Source organism: Sylvia atricapilla, chromosome 27 (assembly GCF_009819655.1).
Source record: "Sylvia atricapilla isolate bSylAtr1 chromosome 27, bSylAtr1.pri, whole genome shotgun sequence".
Lineage (NCBI taxonomy): Eukaryota > Metazoa > Chordata > Aves > Passeriformes > Sylviidae > Sylvia > Sylvia atricapilla.
The window spans coordinates 1,877,479-1,895,339 of record NC_089166.1 but is presented as its reverse complement, the minus strand read 5'-3'; the positions used below and the strand labels follow the sequence as shown (position 1 = coordinate 1,895,339).

At 58.3% G+C, this 17,861-nt stretch overlaps 2 protein-coding genes across 3 annotated transcripts in view; both read left to right on the top strand.

Annotated features, from left to right (window-relative positions):
* Positions 1 to 34: 34 nt before the first annotated feature.
* STAT3 (signal transducer and activator of transcription 3) lies at positions 35 to 13,091 on the top strand. Of its 2 annotated transcripts, none has more exons than XM_066336632.1 (24): positions 35 to 129; positions 3,829 to 3,975; positions 4,521 to 4,665; positions 4,825 to 4,923; positions 5,190 to 5,285; positions 5,369 to 5,450; positions 5,796 to 5,890; positions 6,098 to 6,249; positions 6,688 to 6,846; positions 6,936 to 7,028; positions 7,678 to 7,737; positions 8,033 to 8,062; positions 8,182 to 8,275; positions 8,358 to 8,405; positions 8,628 to 8,711; positions 8,802 to 8,900; positions 9,053 to 9,188; positions 9,416 to 9,468; positions 9,556 to 9,650; positions 9,927 to 10,066; positions 10,435 to 10,647; positions 10,877 to 10,919; positions 11,257 to 11,369; positions 11,448 to 13,091. In XM_066336632.1, exons 2-24 carry the CDS (start codon positions 3,848 to 3,850, stop codon positions 11,501 to 11,503), a joined length of 2,313 nt encoding a protein of 770 aa, XP_066192729.1. In that variant the 5' UTR covers positions 35 to 129; positions 3,829 to 3,847; the 3' UTR covers positions 11,504 to 13,091. The 2 variants fall into 2 exon arrangements, with proteins under 2 accessions (XP_066192729.1, XP_066192728.1); XM_066336631.1 differs by having other exon boundaries at positions 10,435 to 10,650.
* LOC136372157 (signal transducer and activator of transcription 5B) overlaps positions 11,257 to 17,861 on the top strand; it is a 23,270-nt gene continuing 16,665 nt past the window's right edge. The window contains exon 1 of the mRNA XM_066336625.1: positions 11,257 to 11,369. The gene's annotated coding sequence lies outside the window, so the exon portion shown is untranslated. The remainder of the gene's footprint in view (positions 11,370 to 17,861) is intronic.

Here is a 17,861-nt window from a genome sequence, read left to right as displayed (position 1 = left end):
GCCATTGGCAGTAGGATGGTGACGTCACAGCGGGGTGGGGCCGGGCCGCGGGAGGTCCTGTCCCTCGGCGCAGCCGGACGCGATCGCCGCCGTCACCGGGAGCCGCCGCCCCGCCCGCCGGGACCGCCGGTGAGCCTGGGAGGCGCGCGGGCGCTGCTCGTCGCCGGGAGCCGGTGTCTCCCGGGCCGGTTTGGGGCCGGGGCGGGAGCGGGGCCGGCATCGCGGGATAACGCGGAGGGGCCTGTCCCGGCTCCCCCGTCACTGCAGGGCCGAGCCCCGGTGCGGAGCGGAGTCGGTCAGCGCGGCTCGGGTCGATCTTCCGGGCTGGCGCCGCACGCGGTCCGGCACAGCGGCAGAGCCCGAACCGGCTTGTCGGAGAGCGAAAAGCGTCGGGACCGGCAGGGCCGGAGGAGGTGCGGCCCGCCCGGGTCCAGCTGAGGCTGACACGGCTTCGGGGTTCCCGTGCGGAACGAGGCACGGGCTGGTGCGGCTTGTCCCAGCGCTGGTAGCATAATGTTGATGGCGAGACAGAGCCCCGACTGGGAGCCGAAAGGGTGGCCCGGGCACAGCCCGCTGGGATCTGTGGAGCTGCGAGCTCAGGGCTGTCACATGCCTCTTGGACTGCAGCAGCAGCTCGGGGCCTCCTGCCTGGACCGGGCCTTGCCTCGGTTACTGTCCCCGGGGGTGCTGGATGTGACGAGCGGAGCAGTCGGGTTCTGCAGCTCGGGAGAACGAGCCGCCCGAGCGCTCTGCGGGGGCTGACAGCGCTGCCCACCGCTCCTGCCCCCCGGCTCCCGGCGCTGCCCGTGTGTGGGTGGCTCCTGTCTCACGGGCCGTGGCACACCCCCGCATTCCTGTCGGAGGGACACCGCCACGGGAATGGCACTGCGGGTGGAACTGGGAGGATGGGCTGCCCTGGGCCCGCCCCCTTTGCACCTGCAGGGACCGGCCCTGCCCGGTGTGCACATCGGGGAATGGACCCCGCTGCCGCCCCGACGGTGATCGCTGTCACTCCTCCACTCTTCTGCTTCCTGTGGATTTGTTGGAGCAGCGGTGGTGGAGGACAGAAGGAGCGTGGGCTGGGTGTCCCGTGCCCTGGGGTGAATGGTGACAGTGTCGCTCGCAGCTGCTGCAGTGGGAGTTCCGCTGGGATGGACTTTGGAGAGCTGTGATGAGGAACAGCAGGCTGTGGGGTGACCGGAACTCCTGCTGTGGCTCTGAGGTTGCCCAGACCCTTCTCTCTCCTCCTGTCGCAAATCTCTGCATCACTGTTTTCCACCTCCAAGGCTGGCTTTGAAATCGCTCCAGAGGAGCAGAGCCAAATTCTTCTAGCAGCCTTTCCAGACTGGCTCTTGACCTGCCAGAGCGACTGGCTGCTGTGTGGAACAGTTTTCCATCGGGCTGTTGATGGTTATGTGGAAGAGGGGGCAGCGAGGTGCCTGGTGCTGGTGCAGAGACTGTGTGAAGTGCTGTTGATGGCAGCTGTCATGACCCTGTGACGGCACTGAGATGATGTGGCCTGTGCAACGCTGTCAGTGACTTGAGCTTCATCCTACTCATGTCACGGCAGGGGACATGGAATCCCGAGGTCCTTCTAAGGCCCTTTCCAGTGACTGCCCCATACACGTTGCCCCAGAGGGGCATTTCTTGTTGTGGGGCCACACATGGAGGGTGTTCCCAGGTGTGTCCCAGAAATGAGAAGGCAGACAGAAAGCAGTTGCAGGGTTGCTTCCATTTTGAGCGGTGTGATTGAAGTGTGCAGAGCTGTCCCAGAAACTGCAGGTGACATTGTGCATCTGGGCTTGATTCTTGTGCTCTGCCCTTGCAGGGAGATAAAGAAAGATGAACTTTAGCTCTTGATCTACTTTTAGCAGCTCTGTTCTGAGCTCTGGACAGCATGTTTACCTCTGAGCTTGCATCATGCTGTGTTGGTTCTGGCCATGTCGGCTGCTTTCTGGCTCCATTCCAGAGAGGGAGGAGAGACAAACCACAGAGATGGGCAAGCCCGGCAGAATCAGAAACGTTCAACCCTCAGATCTTTAACCCAGGCAAGGGTGGCTTCCCGTTGTTGGGGCTGGCCAGATAGAGGCTCCTGTGTGGGGTTCCAGGGCTGGCAGGGTCAGAACTTCCGTGATAATGGTAGCTGCTGCTGTAAGGAGTGTCCAAAGGGCCCATTTCCTCCAGGAATGTCAGTGTGCCTTGTGTGGATGCCAGGAGGAGCTGGAGTTTAGTGCTGCAAGCTGGCTTGTCCCGCAGCTGTTTGTGGCAGTGGGAAGTGGCTGAGTCCTGTCCAAGTGCCGCTGCTTCATGGCAGCCTGGGAGCTTTGGTGCTCTCAGACTGGGGTTCCAGCACTGCTCTGAAGTGCCGAGATTGTGGCTTTCAGGTGGAACATCTGCTTGGATCATGGGTCAGATGTGGCATCTGGCTCGGTTTCTGCCGCCTGATGGGAAGGTCTGCCTGTGAGCCACTTGGGCACCGGGCACCGCAGGGGCTGCCCAGGTAACTGCCTTCTGTGCCATGCTGCTGCAGCGCTGTTCTCCTCAGAGGTGGAAACACGGCTCTGGCAGGATCTGGGCTGGGGCAGCAGCTGCTGCTGTTTCCGGAGGGGCTGGTGCAGCCCCCCCGCCCCGGGGCATGGCGCAATAGGAAGCGAGGCGGCTGAGCTCACCGTCCAGGCGGGGCAATCCCTGCCAGGCTGGTGGGCTTTCGCTCTTGCCTGGCCTCTGCATTTGTTGGGTTTTTCCCCCAGCAGCTCCATGGGGAACTCCTGCACCACTCATGCTGCAGGAGTGGACTCCAGGATTGAGTGGAAGGGCTGGAGCCCTGCAGCTGCTGGGGCAGAAGGAGCATTCCCTGAGCTGTTGCAGCTGAGAACTGGTCACAAAGGGCTGAACCCCCTGTGGGATGGGATCTCTGCTGTGCTGCCCCACACAGCCCTGGCCCACAGCTCACAGCCCAGCTCTTGGTCTGCAGCATTACAGAGGCTCTGTCATATCAGCCAGGTCTGACTCCATGGCTGTAGGACTTTGCGTGGCCATTGGCTTTCTCCTTTTGTGTTCACTAGTTGCTCCACTGAAAGCAGCTTTTGTTCATGTGGACTTCACTGAGCATTGCACCAGAGGGTTGTAGTTCAAGGTTAATGTCCTGTGGAAGCTGTTCCTGTCTTTGGGGCTGTTCAGTGCTGTGGAGTACTTAAAATCTCTCTAACTCCTATGTCACTGCCAATGTCCCCTGCCCGGTGCCTCAGCCCACACAGGATGTTTTTCCTTTCTTTCTTCACACCCAGACAAATGGGGAAAGAGTCCCTTGGAAGAGTAGGCCATGCAGTGATGCTGCATCACTCAGCACAGGGACCTTTGTGAAAAGCAAACCACTTTCTGCAGGGAAGTGACTGCTGGTGTCATGTGGAGCTCTGCCTTCATTTGCCAGCACAGCTGGAGTTCCCGCGTTAGTGTCAGTTTGATTTCCATTGATACAAGCTGTGAACTTGAAAATTGCTCCTTCCTTGTTTCTGTAGTTTCCTGGCAGTCTCCGCCTTCCGTGCTTACTGTAAGCTCCACAGCCACTTCCCTGCCTCCCAGCAGGGCCCACCAGGGGTGCCTTTGAGACCAAATTAAAGCCTCATTCCTACCTGTTGCCAGTGACCAGCCTGCCCGTGCCAGCTGTCCTGGAGCACTGTGCCCTGGGCTTGTGCCCTGGCTGTCTCCGGTTCTGTCCAGAGAGAACCCTTTTCAGGGTGTTGCAGTGGTCACAGCTGGGTCTTGGCAGGAGGGAGCCAGGAGCCCACTGGGAGCCAGCTCTGAGCCACCTGTGTGCCCATCCCTCAGGTCTCGGGAGCTGGCCAGGATGGCACAATGGAACCAGCTACAGCAGCTCGACACACGGTACCTGGAGCAGCTCCACCAGCTCTACAGTGACAGCTTCCCCATGGAGCTCCGGCAGTTCCTGGCTCCGTGGATTGAAAGCCAGGACTGGTAAGGCCTTTTGAAATGCCAGTGAGGGGACTTTGCTCGTAGCACTCACCTGCAGGGGCTGAAGTGGGCTGGAGGAGCTCCGTCACTTTCCCTGGGCCCCTTGTGTGGTGGGACTGGCCTCTCTCCCTGGGGCTCGTGTGGTATTGAGGGAAGCAGGAGCATGCATGGAGTGGGACTTTGTGCACTTTGTGTTAGACTCTGGACCAGGAGAAGAGGTAGCTCTGAGGCAGGGGGATGTCCCCAGCCAGGGCTGGCTAACACTGACCTCAGTTGTAAAGGGAGCTGACACAGAGCCCTGGATCCTGTCCATGAGCATGTGGGACGTGCTCACAGACATCAGCTGCTGGTGTGCTCTGGTCTACTTGACCAGATGATGATTAGTCACAAGTTGGACTTGATCTTAGAGGTCTTTTCCTACATAAGTGATTCTATGATTCTGCAAGTTGCACAGGGAATGGTGGGTGTGAGCAGAGCCCCCCTGCATGGTCCCCTGCTTTGCCCCTTGCCCCATGCCAGGCACTCAGGGCTCTCCCTCCCTTGTACAGGGCTTATGCTGCCAGCAAGGAGTCACACGCCACGCTGGTGTTCCACAACCTGCTGGGGGAGATCGACCAGCAGTACAGCCGCTTCCTGCAGGAGTCCAACGTCCTGTACCAGCACAACCTGCGCCGCATCAAGCAGTTCCTGCAGGTGAGGTGGGAAGTGGCAGCTTGGCAGGGGTAGGCATGGTGGGTAGGTGAGAGTCCAAGCGATTCCTTGGCACAGCTCACCATCCACAGCCCTCAGGGATGTGGAGATCCTAGGGGCTGTCCTGTGCCTGCTCACCGTGGGGTGTTTGACCCTTTACAGAGCAGATACTTGGAGAAGCCAATGGAAATAGCCCGCATCGTGGCTCGCTGCCTCTGGGAAGAGTCCCGGCTCCTCCAGACAGCTGCCACTGCAGCCCAGGTCAGTGGCCAGATATCCTAGGGCCCCCATCCTGATTCCTGACAGCCAGGACACAGCTTGGATGTTCTGGCTGGGTGTGGTGAGCTGGGTGCCCCCATCTCTCCTCTCCCTGACCCTGTGCTGCCCTGGAGCTGATGCTGAAGTGAGCAGCCAGCTGCCAGTGTGTGTTAGGGACGGGCTGAAGACCCTGCAGAACCTCCTCAGGCTGGGAGGGAGCTTCCCCAGGTTACAGCCCTGTCCTTATGCCCTTCTTATCCCCTCTGCAGCAAGGGGGACAGGCAACACATCCAACAGCAGCTGTGGTGACAGAGAAGCAGCAGATGCTGGAGCAGCACCTGCAGGATGTCAGGAAGAGGGTGCAGGTACGTGTCTGCCTGGGCACCTCCTGCTCTCCCCAGCACAGTTCTTGAGTGCTTAGAATGAAATCATATCTCTTGCTTTGCAGGATCTGGAGCAGAAGATGAAAGTGGTGGAGAATCTCCAGGATGACTTTGATTTTAACTACAAGACTTTGAAAAGCCAAGGAGGTAATGACAGCCCATTAGCATCTGCAAACCACAGTGTGTTCCTGCAAGGAAACTTGCTGGAGAGGTGTTCCAACCTCCAGTCCCAGCGGGAATGCACTCAGGCTCAGGGCATTTGCATGGCAATTAGAGAAACCTGGTCTTCTGTTTCTGCCACTGATGCTGCCCTTGAGGGAGCTGAACTGAGCTTTGCTGTAAGCACAGCAGGGGGATGGGAAGGATTATCCTCTGTGGGTGTGGGAGAGCCATAGAGGTGCTTGGAGGCTGTGCCAGGTTCCTGCTTGGCTGTAGGATGCCTGCACTTTGCTGTGGAAGCGTTGTGTTGTTGAGCTTCTCACCTCTGCACAGACATGCAGGACCTGAACGGGAACAACCAGTCAGTGACCCGGCAGAAGATGCAGCAGCTGGAGCAAATGCTGACGGCGCTGGACCAGATGCGCAGGGTAAGTGGGGCAACTGGCCCTCCACATTCCCTCGGTACAGATCCCCCTTCTTCAGGGTCAGAGTTGGGTAGTTCCTGCATGGCCAGAACCGGGAGCAGTGCAGCAAGCACAGCCCTGAGTGACTTCTTCCTTGCCTGTGAATGTGAAACTTGTGGGTCTGTGGGGGAAGTCACAGGGTGCCGAAGGTTCTGCTTTCTCTCTTGGCAGGGCATAGTGAGCGAGCTGGCTGGGCTGCTGTCAGCCATGGAGTATGTGCAGAAGATGCTGGCAGATGAGGAGCTGGCAGATTGGAAGAGGAGGCAGCAGATTGCCTGCATTGGCGGCCCACCCAATATCTGCCTGGACCGGCTCGAGAACTGGTGAGAGCTGGCTTGGGACTGTGTCAGTCCCCAGAGCAGTGGCACTCATACACCTGCTGTGGAAATGAGCTCTTGGTCTCTGGAAATGTCCTTGCAAAATGGTTTCTGATGCTTGGACATGTGAGTGTAGCCTGCAGCTTAGACTGAGCCACAACGGTGGACACAGTGCTGGAAAGGTGTCCCACTGTCCCCAGCTCCATGCCTGGGGGATTCTGAGGCTGCTGAAAAGTTTCTGGCCCTGAAGTCACCTGGGCACGTGCAGGTTTTGTTTGTAATGCGTGGCTTAGAAAAATGCTCTGGGCTTGGAGCCACAGATGCACTCAGTTCTTGACTGGTTTGGCATGGAGAGTGTGTTCTTGCATGGGAAGAAGAGGGCTCTGCTCTGGACAATGTGGGCTTGGCAGCCAGAGCTAATGCTGGTTCTCCCTGCTCCCCTAGGATAACCTCTCTTGCCGAATCACAGCTACAGACCCGACAGCAGATCAAGAAGTTGGAAGAACTGCAGCAAAAAGTATCCTATAAGGGTGACCCAATCGTCCAGCACCGGCCCATGCTGGAGGAGCGGATTGTGGAGCTCTTCAGGAACCTGATGAAAAGGTGCTGAAGGCAGGCGGGAGCCACAGGCAGTCCCAGTCATAGCTGGAGGGTGGGCAGTGAGGTCTCACTGATCTGTGCTGTTCCTGCAGTGCCTTTGTCGTGGAGAGGCAGCCCTGCATGCCCATGCACCCCGACCGGCCCCTCGTCATCAAGACGGGTGTGCAGTTCACCACCAAAGTCAGGTGGGTCACCTCCCTGCAGGTGAGGGAGAGGAGAGGTGTGGGGTCACTCTGGGAAGGTGCTGCTGCAGGTGCAGCCCCCCACCTTACCTGGGGAGCACTGGTGCTGGGAAGGGATGGATACCAGCAGGATAGATCCCAGTGGGCTGGAGTGCTGCCCACATGACTCAGTGCAGGGCTGGCTGGAGATCCACCATCTTCCTGAAGGCAGCTGGGTTCTGGTAAATCCCACTGCGAGAGTGGGAAGTATCAGCATGTCTCTGGCCAGCTGCTGCTCATCTGGGCTGTGTTCCCTGCCATCTTCCATGGATGGAGGGAGGTTGCTCTGACACCAGGCTCTGCCTGGAGCTTCTTTGCCCTTTTCCAACCGTGCCTTCGTGGCAGGGTCTGGCCCAGAGTAGTGTGGAGGCTGGTTTGTTCAGAGCTTGCTTGTGGGCAGTCACAAACAAGCTTCTTGGGATGCTCAGGGGAGTATCAGCACCTCCCTGATTCTGGGGACAGGTGTCAGGGCTAACATGTCCCAGGCCTGTGTGATGTGCCCAGGGCTGCTGGAGGAGTTGGTCCATACTGGGGGCTGTGCCAGGTGCCCTGTGGAACAGGAGCAGTTTCTGTGCACAGGATGTTCATGCTCTGTGTCTGCTGCCTCTTGCAGGTTGTTGGTGAAGTTTCCAGAGCTGAACTATCAGCTGAAAATCAAAGTCTGCATTGACAAGTGAGTCCTGTGCTTCCCATCCAGTGGCACTGGGTGGGCTTACTGGGATGGAAATGATTCCTGCTGCCCTTGGATTGGGCTCGATCTCCACAATGAGGGCCAGTGTGGTCCCCAGTTGAAGGGGAGGGTGCAGGGTGGCATTGAGCCCTGAAGGTTCACTCCCACTTGGGGGGAAGGCCTCTGGGGCTCATGGGACTTGAGTGGGATGGGATGCAGCTAAAAAAGGACACCAGCTTGTCTGCATTGGGGTAGGAAGGCCACTGCCATGACCACGTGTCTCTTTCCCCTTTTCTAGGGACTCTGGGGATGTTGCAGCACTTCGGGGGTAAGTGCACTGTTTGCTTTGGTCCTTTTTTTCTCGTTTCTGCTTTTATTCCTGGCAAACAACCTACCACACATTCACTCCAAGACAGCCCTGTCAGCCACACTCTTTCCTCTTCCCAGGTCTCGGAAGTTTAACATCCTGGGGACCAACACCAAAGTCATGAACATGGAGGAGTCGAACAATGGCAGCCTCTCAGCAGAGTTCAAACACCTGGTGGGTATCATGAGCTCCTGGGCTGCTGCTGAACAGCCACGTGTCATTGTGGTGCTGCTGCAGCCTGTCCCTCTCTCTGCAGACCCTGCGGGAGCAGCGGTGCGGGAATGGAGGCCGAGCCAACTGTGATGTGAGTGCTGGGGGCCCTGGGAGGGGGACTGACCATTGACAGGGGCAGCTGAGCTGGGAGGGGATGCAGGAGCCCTGCCCTGAGGCAGGGAGTCCACTGGCACCACTTGGCCCATTGGCAGCTTGCCAGGCCAGCTCTGAGCAGCTGTGCTGGGTCTGGTGGTGGTGTGTTGGGCTGAGGGTGGGTGTCTTGAGGTGCTCACGGTGTCCCCTTCTGCCCCAGGCCTCACTGATAGTCACCGAGGAGCTGCACCTCATCACTTTTGAGACAGAGGTGTATCACCAGGGGCTGAAGATCGACCTGGAGGTGAGGGATGGGTCACTGCCTTCCACCGCCATGGGCCTGGGTGGAGCCCTGGAACTTGTCCCAACCCATGGTTACATCCTCTCTTTGCAGACCCACTCGCTGCCTGTGGTGGTCATCTCCAACATCTGCCAGATGCCCAATGCCTGGGCATCCATCCTGTGGTACAACATGCTGACCAACAACCCCAAGGTAGGGCTGGTTTGAGAAGGCAGCAGGGCAGGTATCAGGATGGGGGTGTCGTGGTGAGAGAGGGAAACTGAGGCTGTGAGGCGAGGCTGAGGCAGTACCTGGCCCTGCTCCTGACCCATGTCCCACTCAGGGCTGTGTGTTCCCTCGTACAGAACGTGAACTTCTTCACTAAGCCACCCATTGGGACCTGGGACCAGGTGGCAGAGGTGCTGAGCTGGCAGTTCTCCTCCACCACAAAGCGCGGTCTCAGCATCGAGCAGCTGACCACTCTGGCAGAAAAACTGCTGGGTAAGTGGGGTGATGTGGCATGGTGTCCTGCTTGTCCTTGTTGTCCCCTGGGGTGATTCCCCACCTGTACATGTCATCCAAGACTGAAGTTCTGTGTTTGGGCTGAGAGCTTTTGGCCTGAGTAATTTTCAGTTGCTTGGTTTTCTTCCAAATAGCACAAATCCTGGAAATGGTGTCTTTGGAAGGATAACTCTATTGAAATGGTTGTGTTCTTTTTTCTCTGCCAGGACCAGGTGTGAATTACTCTGGCTGTCAGATCACCTGGGCCAAGTTCTGCAAGGTATAATTTCCTCTCTTCCCTGAGCACCTTCTCTTGGCTGTTCCCTTCTTCCAAGCTGTGCTAGCAGCCTCTCTGCCTTTTCCTCAGGAGAACATGGCTGGCAAAGGCTTCTCTTTCTGGGTCTGGCTGGACAACATCATTGACTTGGTGAAGAAATACATCCTGGCCCTGTGGAACGAAGGGTGAGTGCCAGCCCAGAGCCTGTTGTTAGACTGGACCTTGGGGTCTAACAGGGGTCCCACAGGTTCCCTGATGGTGTGGGGTGCCTTATCCATGTGCAGGCGTGCTATCCTGGGATACTTTTTGCTGGTTTAGAGTGAAAAGTCGCCTGGGAATCCATAAAATGTCAGTGGCCATGCCGAATTCTGCTGTTGAGCAGAACTGGCAGAGCTTACATCCTGGAGGAGCTGCTCCTGTGCCCTGACCCACATTTGTTGTTCTTGCTTCCTCCTGACCAGGTACATCATGGGGTTCATCAGCAAGGAGCGGGAGCGAGCCATCCTGAGCACCAAGCCCCCAGGGACCTTTCTGCTGCGCTTCAGTGAGAGCAGCAAGGAGGGTGGCATCACCTTCACATGGGTGGAGAAGGACATCAGTGGTACGAGCTCTACCCTCACTCCTACCCTGGGTGCCTGGCTTGACATTTCGGGTTCTAGAGAGGGCTTGGTTGTCTTGATAAGCACTTGTCCTTTGTCCTTGTCCCAGCAAGCTGTCTACATGGGTTAACTTCTGAGCCTGGCCGCCCTTTGCTGGTTTTTGCCTTCTGGGTGAATGTGCCCATGTGCTGCCCATGGGCACAGTTTTCTGTGGCACTGAACACAGTCAGGTCCCAGTCCTGCCCTGTGGTCTGCTGTATGCCTGGTAGAGCTTAACACAGCCCCAGACCCATCTTGTCCCTACTGCTCTGGAGGTGTCTGAAGGCAGCCCTGCCTTTGTTCTGTGCCAAAATTCTCCTTCCTTGCACAGGGAAGACGCAGATCCAGTCAGTGGAGCCTTACACCAAGCAGCAGCTGAACAACATGTCGTTTGCGGAGATCATCATGGGCTACAAAATCATGGATGCCACCAACATCCTGGTGTCCCCACTGGTGTACCTGTACCCAGACATCCCCAAGGAGGAGGCGTTTGGAAAGTACTGCCGCTCCGAGAGCCAGGAGCACTCGGAAGCGACGGACTCAGGTAGTCGTTGACTTTCTGTGGCTCCTTTGTCACAGGGAGGCTCTGGGAATAGCACTGGCTGTCAGCAGCCAGGACCCCTGTGCCATCTCTGGAGGGCACAGCCACAGTGTGGGACCAGCCAGGGGGTCCCACTGGGTATGGGCAGAGGGTGGGCACTGCCTATGTTCTGGGGGCAGAAAGAAGGATTTGTCCTTGGGTGGCTGTTGACGAAGTTTCTCCCTCCTTGTAGGTGCTGCTCCGTACCTGAAGACCAAGTTCATCTGTGTCACCCCGTGAGTGTTCCTGGGGGTTGTCTGTCAGTGCTTGGGGGGTGTTTGTGTGCTCAGCCTTGCTTGAGGGAGAGATTTCCTTCCTTTCTTTCCACCTCTGTCTGAGCTTTGCTTGGTTACCGTGGGGCTCGCAGCCTGGGGTGACGGTGGGGGCTGAGCCAGGCTCCGGCTGCTGCCCAAACCACAGCCCTGTTCTTCCCCTCCGGGGCCCCTTTCCTCTGGAGAGCTCTGGGGGCTGCTGGGCTGTGCCCGGGGGCCCCTCAGCGGGTAGAGGGGGTGTTAGAGAGCTCTGGCCAGGCCCTGACTCTGGAGGTTTCTGTGCTTCTTCTCCCTCGGACAGCACCTCCTTCAGCAACACCATCGACCTGCCCATGTCCCCGCGCACCCTGGACTCGCTCATGCAGTTCGGCAACAGCAGCGAGGGCGCAGAGAACAACGCGGGTGGGCAGTTTGGTGAGTCGGGGGGGGCTCCAGGGGGCCCTGGCCACGGCCACGCGCGGGCCCCGTAACCCTGGCTGTGTCTGCCCGCAGAGTCGCTGACCTTCGACATGGAGCTGACCCCAGAGTGTGCGTCCTCGCCCATGTGAGGGGCTGCGCCGGCACGCGGGGCCCTCCCTGGGCTCAGCCTTCCCACCTCCAGAGCGCTCCCCTGGATTTGTCTCACTCGGCTGCAGCTGCTCCGGGCCTGCCCTCGGGAACAGCTGGGGGCCAGGGTCCCTGCATGGGTCAGGTCCTCACCTGACCCAACAGAGCAGCCCCTCTCTGGGGTGGTGCCTCTCATCTCTGGGGGAGGGGGATGAACGTTTTTCTATTTCCTTCCATAACAGTTTTCTATTATTTTTGCTCATTCAAGTGCCTATTTGCCTCCAATTGCAGCCACAGTTCCTAAAAATGCTTCCACAGCCCTGGTCCCTCTGCTGGAAGCTGCTACCCTGAGTGCCTGCACCCAAACCCACAAGACCCTACAAGTCTGGAATTGCAGAGGGGATTTGCCATCTAGTGGGGTCTGCCCTGCTGCTCCCAGCACCTCCTAGATCTTGCGGGGTGCTGGGGTGAGTCCCCTCTCTGCACACACCTGGCCCTGGTTTTGGCCAGGATGACCAGTACAGGGCTCAGAGCTGCAAGTGGCTGTATCCAGGTGCTCCTGCCCTGGACTCAGCAGGCACTGCCCCTGCTCAACTCAGCCTGGGTTTGCTGGGAGCCCAGAGGTTTGGGAGCTGCTTGTGCTTATCCCCAGCTTCCTGCTTCGGGCACAGTGGTCTGGCCGATGCCAGCAGCCTGGGCTCCTTTTGGGATGGCTGCTGGCCCTGAGGTAGGGCAGTGCTGCTACCCAGTAATGGCACTTGTGTGTAACCAGCATTTGCAGCTGTAGCCCATTTTGGGAGCTGGGTGAAGCCACAGGGGCTGCCCTGGCTTCCCTGTGGCCAGGCTGGTGCTGGAAGCACAGTCTTGCTTCCAGCACTGTGCTGAGTTAGACCAGTTGAACTCTGGGGAATTGGGAGCACCAGCATGGCTGGGGCACCTGGCCTGTCCCTTTCTCTCTGGGTTGTGAGGGGCCAGGCATAGGGTCTGCAGCTTCTTGGGGGCTTCATGTGGCATTTGTGTTGGAGGTTGGCCCTCGCAGTTAAGGTGGGAAGGGGCAAGAATTGAAGGGAGCAGGTGGATGTGAGGAGAGGAACCTGCTGTGGGGCAGTGCAGGATGGTGACTTGGGTGTTGTGAAGGGCAGGTGTCCTGACTTCTGGGGGGTTGATGGTTGTGGTCCTGCAATTACCAGAATTGGGGGAAGCCCTCCTGCCCTTTCCATGCAGTGGGCAATGGACATGGATGAGCAGTGGAGGGGTGAGGGAGGCAGTGGGAGAGCTGCTCCCTCCAAGTAGCATCACAGCTGGTGGGCAGGGAACAAGAGGGCAGGAGGGAGGATCTCCATGGCTGTGGGGTCTGGGCAAGCCCCTCCAAGCTGTGTGGGAGCAGGGTGGGAGGTCTGTGGCTGACCCTGGGGATGCTCAGGGGCGATGAGGGCCCTTTGCCCCTCTGCTCCCTCGCCACAGCTGCCTCCAGCTGCAGTCCCTGGAGCCCGGGGCAGCATTCAGTAATGTAAAAAATTTTATTTTTTGTATATTTTATTGCTGTATCTACAGGCTTTAACTTTCTCCAAAATAAAGGCCCTGAAGCGACGTGCTCTGGGGTGTGAGCTTGGCTCTGCCTGCGGCACCCACCTGACCCTGCTCCGGGAACTGGGGCCTCTGTCAGCACAACACGGCCCCGGTGCCGCCGCTGCGGTTTGCTCGGTGCGAACCAGCCCCAGCACTGCCGGCACCTGCCCGGCACGCGTGGGCAGCTGCCCCTTATGGGGCCTGCAGGGCCCTTCCCAGGGCATGTGGGGGGCAATAACCATGTCCCAGCCCCCGTGGTTGCTTTTCTCTGCCTCAGAGCCGTGCCTGGGTCTCCTCCACTTGTGTAAAGGAAATGCCGGTGCCAGCGTGGGAGGACACGGCTGCACTGGGGCCCTGCTCTGGCTGCTCTCAGCCCAGGCTGTCTGGGGCTGCAGTGGCGCTCCTGAGAGTGCTTCTGCCCTGGGCGTCCATGGGCTCTGGGTGGAGGTGACCGGGCTGGACCTGAGGCTGGGGGCAGCAGGTCCCATGCTCTGCAAGGCAAGGGTTGTATGAGGCTGAGAGCACTGGCTGGTGACAGTGACGTGCTCTGCCCCAGTGGATCCCACCCCAGCACTTGTACCCCCAAGCCCTCTGCAATACTACGGAGAACAGGATCATTCCAGGGTTTGTTCTCTGGCGAGGCCAAGAGGGAGAGATTATTTCTCTGTCAGAGCAGGATTAGGGGGATTGTTCATGCGGGTCATGTGGAACTAGCTGTGCTGCACAGTTTGAGGCGCTGGAGGTGCCCTGGAGCCTTCTGTGTCCTCTCTGTGCCCTGGACAATCCTGGGCAGGTCTCAGCTGACCATGTCCCTGCTTTGGAAACCAGCCCTGTTCCAGGACTCCTCCATTTCACTGTCAAACTAAAGCAGGGCTCTGCCCAGACCCCACAAACTCAATCCTGCTCCCAGGATCCCTGTGTTGGATCATTACCTGTCTCAGTGGTGCAGCCCAGGGTGCTGCGGGTGGCGGGCAGTTCGCAAAGGAATGAGGCTCAGCCTGTCTGCAGGGACCTCCTTCTCCTGCCCTCGCAGGTACCAGCTCTTCCCTGGAAGCTGCAGGATGGAGTAGAGAACCCAGGACTAAGGAATTTTCTTACTCATCTGTGGGGTTGCCACAACCCTGTAGTGTCAGGAATACGGTGTCCCATTCCATATTCCTGTGGATCAGGGGTTTCTTAGGTCCCTGAGCCCACTGCATCCCTGTTGGAACCTGCCCCACTTAGCCAGGGGCCAGCCCTGAGTAATGGGGTCAGGGGACCACTGCTCCCCACTCGGGGTTCCTGCTGTCAATGCTCTGGGAAGTCCTGGAGCCTGACATGTAGCAGGAGAAAGTGCCCAGGGAAGGTTCCTGTGCTGGGCTGGTAAAACCCCTGCACCACCAGCAGCAACTGGGGCAAGGGGCACTTGCCAGCATCCTGTCTCCCTCCTTCTGCCCCAGCCAGCCCTGCGGAGCTGCAGCCCTTGCTTTCTGCCTGTGCTGGGGCATAAGGTTGTTTGTGGCTCCAAAAGGAGGTCACGGGGTGGCTTTGCTCCTTGCCCAGGGCCACAGCACAGTGGGGAGGAGTGGGGACGGTGTCTGAGCCAAGCGTGCAAACGGATTAGGGGTTTCCAAATGCAGATAATCCGCTTCGGATGCGGACACTTGCGTGACGGGCACAGGGCGGCCCCGTGGGGATGGGCAGCCACCTGCCAGGGCAGCCCTGGACCAGGGGCAGTCCAGAGCACTCTCGTGTAGGGTCCCATGGTACCTGGGGTGTCTGAGCTGTGGAATATTGACAGTTCCTTGGGAATAAAGCAGCAGACAATCTCTAATCGCTGTCTCTGGTTCCAGCCCCATCCCCAGGGCCAAGCAACTGAATGAGCATGCCTGCAGTGAGGGGTGGGAGGCAGAGACCCCCAGGACTCAGCTGCCACCTGCCCAAGAACTAGGCTGAGCATCTCCTCTGCCCTCCCAGGTGCTGGGTAGGATCTTCTCACAGCAACACATGCTGAGCTGCAGAGCACATGCCACTGCTGTCCAAACCAAGAGCCATCCCAATCCCTGCTTCCAGTGCTCAGAACACACAGTCAAATATTGCATCACACAGATTAATACACAGCAGAGCAGAGCCAAGCAGTGGTAGCTTCCACTGCCACATGTGGCAGAGGTCAGACCCGGAGCTCCAGCACAACGCGATGTCCAAAACCACCACCTCCCAGCCATTCCAGGAGGACACAACCTGCCTCTTTCCCTACAGGTGTCCCGTCCTGCCTCAGAATGCAGCATTTGGCTGTGGTGGCACCAGCACCGAGGGCTCCACTCACCCTGAATGGGGTGAAGGGCCCTGGCCCTGGTGCAGCCGCTGGACTGGGCTGACCTGTGGCAGCACGTTTGTGGCAAGAACGGCTGGGACTGAGCGGTTACTGTGGCAACCTGAGCTCTGCAAGGGAGAGGAAGGATGCAGGGAGAGGACAGGGATGCAGGGATGCATGGGGATGTGCAGGGATGTCAGGATGCACCAGCATGGGATGGGGGCCAAGTGCAGCCCCGGTGTGTGCGCTCCTGATGCCCTGGGCCAGCCATGGCACTGGGGTGGGCAGGAGATGATTGTGTCCTTGGTCCCAGCTGGGCTGTGGGTGCTGCTGCCCCCCGTCCCTGTGCCCCCTCAGCTGTAGAGATACTCACTGAGCTGATGGGAGGTTCTGGTGCCCTCTGCAGACCCAGTCAGGCTCTCGCTGTTCTGGATGTTTCAATAGCAGAAACTGGATGTTCTTTCCTAGCTGGAGGAACTACAGAGGAAACAAAGAGTCTTTGCCCAAGCAATGGCACTGCTTGGCTGCTGGAGCCAAGCGTTTGCCTGGTTGTTCTCAGCCATATCCGAGTGGCTGGAAGCAGAGGTTTCCTGTGGAAATTCCCCCTTGGATAAATTGTCATTTCCGTTTTTTGCTGGAGCAGATCATCCCCTCCTATTGGCAGTAGGCACCATCAAGCTGAGCTTGTGCCAGTGACAAGCTTCTCTGGTGCCCCATCTCCCCGTGCCCATGGCTCCAAGTCGTGTGGACTTGGAAACAGAACCCATGGGCTGGCCGGGTTCTGGCAGGGTCTTTGCTGCTGCCCTGTCCCCTCGTCTGCTGGTCTCACTCTCCACAGGCTGCTTCGTCCACCAGCACCAGGGCTGGAACTCCACAAGGCTCATCCAGACTGGTTCTCCAATGGGACCTTTGTGGGAAAACATGAATCTGTGACTAATGTAGGGATTCATCTGGTTCGTATTAACTGGGCTGGATTATCACAACAGGGTTTTGTGGTCTCAGCACAGACCTGGGAGTGTGAGGGATGCCAAGCAGGGATGGGATGGGGCTGGGTTCCCCCATGAGACGTCCTGCTTCCCGGTAAGCCGGAGGGGATGGAGCCGAGGCTGTGTCCTGCCCGCAGGTGATGTGGTTGGATGTTCATGCTTTGCCAAAGCCCAGCACCCTGCACATCCCCGAAGCAGCAGGGCAGATTGCAGAGGAGCCTCGCATACAGGATGTGCCCGGAGGGCAGTAGCCAGAAGCGTCGGGACCTCTCCAGAGCCGCCTAAATAAATGTTTCCACTCTTGAGAAATAATTAAGACCCTTGAGATGCCACTTAGAGAGGAAGGCTGTTCTGCCTGCACTCTTTGCGCTCCTGCTCCAAACACAGAGGCAATTTTCTCGGAAATCCATTACGAAGCTCCAGGCTCTCTCTGTCCCCGGAATGCACGGCGTCATTCGGCATCCTGCTGAGCTCATGCGAGGTGACCATGCGTCCGGCTGTGGCTCAGCCTGGATAGTGCTCACCTTCCCACAGGCTTCCCGAGACTTTCTGAGGACCAAAGAGAGCCACGGCGGAGCTAGGGCCACTTCGGGGCATCGCTGGGGTAGAGCTGGGGCAGTTCCAGGGCAGATCCAGGGGCAGCCTCTCTATCAGTCACTGCTGCAAGTCACTATTGCTCTGTTCTTTTCCTCTGGAAAGGAAAAGTAACGCCTCCTGCGTAACATCCCCACCAGCCAGCTCGGAGTTTTCCTTGAGACCTGGTGAAAACAAATTTGGATTGGATTTTGTTGGATTCCATTTGCCCTCTCAGCATGGACCACTCTCAACTTTCTCTCCCACCACTAATTTATTTTTTCTTTTTTTTTTTTTTTCCCCGCTTCATACCAGAAGAGGGAGGGAGAAAGGAGGGAAGTGAGAGGGAACGGAGCGTGTTTTGAGTACATCTTCCAGCTCTCCCAAGCACATGTGGCTGTGCAGGTCTCTGGCACAGGGAGCGCTGTGTCCCTGGGATCCTCCAGATACCCCTGGATCTGTGGTGCCCACATTGAGCCCCAGCAGCAGCCACAGGCATTGTGTGTGACCTTGATTCTCTGGCCTGAGCAGCCAGTGCCCGCCTGGCTGACTGTGCCAATGGGTTATGTGGGCCAGGGATTGTGAAAGCCGCGTGTCTGCGTGATGCAACACACCAGAGCAAGAGCGTCCCGGCCAAGCAGGGTGGGCAGGCATGAGGGCCCTGCGCTGCATTCTCCACTCCTTTTCTTTTGTCTCACTGAATACAGACAGTGTGAGAGCTTCTGGCTTCACACTGGGTGCCTGTCCCTGCTTGCCAGGGTCCCAGCTCACCTCTCTGTGAGGTCTGGAGTGTCCCAGAAGCATTGGGAAGCGCAGCCAGGACTCTGCTGGCAGCAGCTCAGCAGCGATGTGTCAGCCTCTGTGCGTGAGATTCTCCTGAGCGGGTGAGCACAGGCGGGAAAACATTTGGTGGGAGCTAGGAGTCACTCATTCAGTCAT